This window comes from Cupressus sempervirens, chromosome 4 (assembly GCF_028749045.1).
Source record: "Cupressus sempervirens isolate cs-2001-9-10 chromosome 4, ASM2874904v1, whole genome shotgun sequence".
NCBI lineage: Eukaryota > Viridiplantae > Streptophyta > Pinopsida > Cupressales > Cupressaceae > Cupressus > Cupressus sempervirens.
In genome coordinates, this window is record NC_143121.1 from 559,030,567 (window position 1) to 559,036,566 (window position 6,000).

The 6,000-nt window shown below is 37.4% G+C and overlaps 1 protein-coding gene across 1 annotated transcript in view; it reads right to left on the minus strand.

Annotated features, from left to right (window-relative positions):
- LOC149562421 (alpha/beta hydrolase family protein) overlaps positions 1 to 5,643 on the minus strand; it is a 65,894-nt gene extending 60,251 nt beyond the window's left edge. Inside the window, exon 1 of the mRNA XM_089825929.1 lies at positions 4,587 to 5,643. Within this exon, the coding sequence (XP_089682055.1) occupies positions 4,587 to 4,974 (388 nt within the window). The 5' untranslated portion in view covers positions 4,975 to 5,643. The remainder of the gene's footprint in view (positions 1 to 4,586) is intronic.
- Between the last annotated feature and the right edge of the window lie 357 nt (positions 5,644 to 6,000).

Here is a 6,000-nt window from a genome sequence, read left to right on the forward strand (position 1 = left end):
GTACTCACCAAAATGGGAAAATGGAAGTATTCCCCGGATCAGATTGCTCCTCAAATTTCAAAAGAATTATTGGCAAGATTGCAACCAAGGTGGGAATCTGCTGTACAAACAGCTAAAGATATATATGAACAATCTTTGAGGAAGTTACTACAGAAACTTACAGATGCAGAAGTCAAGGCAGCCATGAAAGAAAATGAAGGTAAAATGATGATTAGATTCCATACATGTTTGATTTTGATTAAAGACATTGAGCATGCGGTTAGAGATGCAACAAACATGTGGAAGAGCATCTATCATCTGCATAAGCCCAGTGAAGATCTAGTAGAGATTAAGGATGATGATGGTGATAGTGATGATGAGGAAGAAGATAACACTCCATGTGTTACTTTTGATGTTCAAGACTATCAGGCACTGAAGGTTGATGATGAAGAGAAAGAGGAAGAAGATGAAGAAGATGATCCAATGAAAATAGTAGCACAAGTCATAGCTTCTCTTCCTCATTCTCCACCTAAAACTGCTACATCATCTGGGTTGGAGTCAGTTTCAGCAAGTATGATTGCAACCACCACAGATATATCATCTGCACAATCATTAGTTGCTACCTCACAGCTCCACGTATCTGCAATGGAAGTGTCTACCACTTCATCTACCGAGCTGCAGCCCTCTTCATCAGCTCCCGAGCAATCTACTTCAGCAGTATGCACAGCTGCCAGTTCTTCAATTGTGTCAACTTCTACAGTAGTATGTACAGTAAGTTTGCCAGTATGTTCTACAGTTTTGTCAACTACAGCTTTGATAGCACCTTTTGTTCCAGTCAGTTCTTCATTTGTAAGTATTCCAATTTGTACACCACCTATAGGTACTTCATTTTTGGATAACATATCAGTTTTAGATACAATTAGTACTTCTTTCAGTTTTCCTTCAACTAGACCCATTCAAGTTTTTTTTGCAAGTCTAGCTATTTCTACTATTGTTTCCATTTCTAAGTCCAAGGAAGTAAGCTCAGAAGTAAAACCAAGGACTCCTCTAAAACTTCTGCTTACTGGTAAAGAAATCGATGAAGACATTGATTTGGACAAGGAAATTGTCATTCCTAAGTTGGATCTGGACACTGCCACAGTTGATGAAATGAGACTGGTCAGTCAGCTTTTAGAGCAGAAGGCAAGGCAAAAACAATTAAGAGCTGAAAGAGATAGAGAGTTTACTATAATTGAAAATGCCAAAAATATAATAACTGAGGCTATAGGTGTTGATGTTGACTCATCTCAACACATTTTGTTACAGCTGGAAGAAGTTGTAAATAAGTTCAATGAAGATACTTCTGGCCAAGAAAAGCTTATTGAGAAGGCAGAGAAGAAGTTTGATAATAAGGTGCTTGAGTACATTGCTATAAACCAGGTAGAGCTATCTTCAATTTTGAGCAATCTTGAACAATCTTTCACCAATGTAACATTGCTTTTTGGCAAGCTTTGTGATGTTATCGAGTATACTAAGGAGATAAAGGAGAAATTGAGTAAGATTGATGTTGATATGAAGGCAAGCGCTCAAAGGCTACAGCTTGACCCTAGTTCAAGCTCATCACATCACATGAAAGTGAGATTTTTGTCAGATTTGCAGGCAGAATTGCTAAGAGAGGAAGCCAGGATCAAGTCTACACTGATTGATATACAAAATATGATCCTTCCAATTATGGACTCAATGCAAAAACACATTGCATATTCAAAAACATTGGTCCAAGATAACAATTTTTCCATAGCAAATCATATGATTGAACTTTCTATAGAAGTTCAAGTGGCACTCTCCACCTGCAAAATTTTGCAAGACAACTGGGATAAGACATTGGCTCTTATTCTCAAGGTACACTTCGAATTTCTCTCACATTTTGATGTCTCTATTTGAATATATTGCATATGCTCTTTGGCATTATTGTCAAAAAGGGGGAGTGAGAGATAGTAAGAGACATGGGAGTAAGAAATTTGTGGAGAAAATAAGGGAGAAAATAGATTGATATATGTACAAAGAAAGGCTATGTATATATTATGCCATATGTATGGGGGAGATATGTAAGATATGTATATACAGCAGCTTTACAAAGATCAATTTTGAAAAATCAAGAATCAATATGTCGGTGTACATAAGGCTCATAAGTGATTTTGTCACTAATGTCAAAGAAGGAGATTGTTGGTATTATGTTGTATTTGTCATTAGTGACAACACTTATTCGATTCTGAATGATTACCGAGCTCATTACTCAGTCTACAGTTTGTACCGAGCATTCAGTAGTTACCTAGTAAGTTCATCACTTAAGCAATTCACACCAAGCATTCCTAAAGCTACCGAGTGAGTGTGCAGTTCAGCAATGTTTACAGAACTTACAGTGTTCACCGAACAGATAGTGGTCACCAAGCTTTACAGTGTCTACTGAGTCATCAGTTTGTGTGATATGGAGTCAGTTTCTACCGAGTGATGGATGTGTTGTGTTTACCGAGTGACAGCAAGGTAAATGAAGGATTCAGTATCTATCGAGTAACACTATATCTACCGAGTCTCCAATGGTTACCGAGTTCCAAGCTACGTTGTGTGATTAGTATGGACTGAGCTTCTACTTCTACCGAATGCATGACGATGCCGAGTAATGCAGTGGACGCCGAGTATCAGAAGTTCACCAAGTCAGCTTGCAGAACTCAAGTTTTCTACTGTTTGGCTGACTCAGTAATGTTTTGTTTACTTGCGTTTTAGCAGACCTTGTATTTGTAAATATTGGAATGGTATATATGTAATGTATTGTATCATTTGCAATGTATGGATGAGTATGTCAATGGAATGGGCATGTAATGTTTTGAGAAGAGTGAATGCAAATCAGAAGCAGAGCAGAGTATACAGCAAGGTCATTAAGGAGCAGCAAAGACATATCAATCATAAGAGGTGATCTGTACTTCAAAGATCTATTCAGCAATCAAGTTGTAAGTCAGATCTACTATTTCATCCTGACAGGTGAATCAGTTTTCTAAATCCTTTAACAAGGTAGACTTAACAGTCTTTGTATAAATCTCCTAACAGAGTACATACTTTATTGTATGTTTGCAAAACCTCTAACGAGGTGGATCTAGTAGTCCAAATTGCTCTTAACAAGGCAGATCATCAGAAGTAGTCAATGTAAGCCCTAACAAACCAACTTTATAATGCAGTAGTGAAGTTTTGTGGGTATCATCCCCACCCCAGTTTTACTTTCTATTTGGAAAGTTTATGAGTCACCAAAATACTGTGTTCATGTGTTATGAATGTTTATTTTTTCATGCATGCAGTAGATTAGATGAATGAATGGTAAATGATTTATATTGTTAAGTGCTGAATTGATTTAAAGTTTTCAAGGTTACTGATTCACCCCTCCCCTCTCAGTAACCTAGTTAGTCTTGATTATTTCCAACAACACCACCAACTAAGCTCTAGACCTCCATCAATATTCAGAAAGCCTAAATTGCATAAACCTTGGCAAGAATAGGCATAATCAAAAAGCTACATGGTGTCCATTTGCTTAATCTCTATCCACTTCAAAACTTAAATTCTGTACAACTCAACGTATAAGGCAAGTTGGATATCATCATCTTGCTCCCTAAATTTAGCAATGGGGGCTTGAACAAATGACTCAGCTTCTCCCCTTCTCTTTCAGCCTAAACATAGGAATGGTAAAATTCTTACAAGAAGTGACTAGAACCTTTCTTTATGTGGCTAATTCTATTGTAGTATTCTACATTCCTTGATATCTATTGATCACGAAAGATCTCCATCTATTAACAACCTATACTTTGAACCATGTCTATAGAATATGGAATCCTGTCAAAGACTTTCTAAATTCTGTACAACCAACAATAAAACTAAAACCAACAGATTGACTTGCATTTTACGTTGTAACAAATCAATCCTTAAGTATATGGAAAGTTATGTCTTCAAACAAAACTTCTTGACTACTGATTTAGAGATCGAAATCCTTAAGCTTTTATTGTTAGGAAGAGCTACCACATGTACCAGCCAATTTTGAAAAATGGTACTAAACTTGCTGAATGGCTTTTTATTTACCTTGCTTTCATTCTATTTACACATAAAAATATAAATTCCAGGCAAATAATAAGCACTAGAACATTCCAAAGTTTAATTGAGCAAAGAGCTTAATTACTAAATATTGGATTGTAATTCAGATTCACGTATTTGCACTCAAAGGTCCAAGGGGCTGATGCTATATATTAATGGGGGAATTGGTAAGTGCATGATCTCAATTCAAACTCCTCCAAGAAGATAATGCAGCCTATAATTCGTGAGAACATGTAGCGACGTAGCGCTAGAGAGAACTTGAGAATATTATCCAAGCATGTCCACACAGCATTACATGCGAATTATGACCTCGCCCAAAATTTAAGTAAGAGCGAACATATAGATAATACTCTAAAACTAGCAGGCCGCTGAGGCTACAGTGGAAAGACAATATCAGCGATCGAGGATACACAGTAAAAGAAATAATAGGGCCAGATAATTTCATTGCCGAAAAAATAGATGGCATCCAAATGAAAATAAATAGTATAATCAATTACCTGCAAGGTGAATAACGCATGCCATCCTATGCGTGGGTACATCTTTGGGGGTAAGCAACACAACTCGAGCAGTGTGACTCTCAATAGGCAGTGCACTAAGCAATTCCTCGTCACATGGTGTCTTGAAAATCCCTTCCTGTAAACGTGCAGTCCGAGACTCCCACACAGTTTTCCACATAGGCTGAATAATTTTTGGAGGCCAGCGCTGAGCAGCAACTTCTGCCAAGCCCTGAGAAAGCAACTGTTTGGTCATCTTCTCCAAAAGCTCCAGCTTGGGCCCACCCCATCCGGCTGAAAAAAAAGGGGGAGCCAATCTCAATCTGTGCATGAATGCCCCATATATGTGATCCAATACATAGTGGCACACGCCCAAATTTACAGCTACCATGGTTTCCTCCCCAAACAAGGAGAGGGAATCTGAGAATGACTGTTGTTATATGGATGCAAAATATTACTCACGAAATCTTCCTGCAACTTTTTCAAAATTGCTGAGTACTACGATTTTTTTCCGAAAGAGATGATTTGTAAGCCCACATGATGTTTTGAAATGCAAAATGAGAAGAAATGCTAAGATCCACAAATAGGAGAATGTAGACTGTCCAAATTTAACAGGTTATGGCAATTAGAACCCCTGTAGCGCTATATGATTCAGCAGTTTTATATAAAGGGCTACCCAGCTCCATAAATCGCACGAAAAACGTCAGGAAAATCTTCCCTGCATTATCTGGTTATGAAATTCATAATCCAGACTTCTACAGATCTAAAGCATATATAACAAGCACGTGAACAATGTATATATACGTTTAGTATATGATTGAAATTGGCTTCAAATTAGTAGAACACTCCGAATTCGCAGATCTGGTCACAATAAATTTGTGAGAAGCGCAAAGACACAGAAATTTAGCCCGCTGACTACGTCATCTTATTGCATTTGCTCATCATGGGGTACTCTGCCCATGGTTTCGTTTAAAAAATTGAAAACTGATTTTCTTTGTTGGATTAATGAAGGTGTTTGACAAGCTCACTGGCCACTCACGGTGATTGCAAGTCCCAAGAGGATGATTAATGGATAAGCGTTACTTATCATTATAATAACATGTCTTAATCATAAATTATTCGATAATTATTCTTTTTTAAATTATAAATATACCCACCATTGGGATCTCCTTACTTTTCCAACGAGGAGTCCAATACGTAAAATTGGGGCCCATTTAATGCATGTGACATAGCTGTTTATAAAATAGAAACATCCAATTAATTGTGATGTGAATATCAGGATTTAACTGTGTGATTTTCTGAGTCAAACTCGATGACCCATGTTTCATGAGTAGTGATTCAACATGAATCCATCTCTCATGATAATAAATGGAACACTTAGCACTCATTGGATCTAGGTGATGCTCACAGGGGTGAA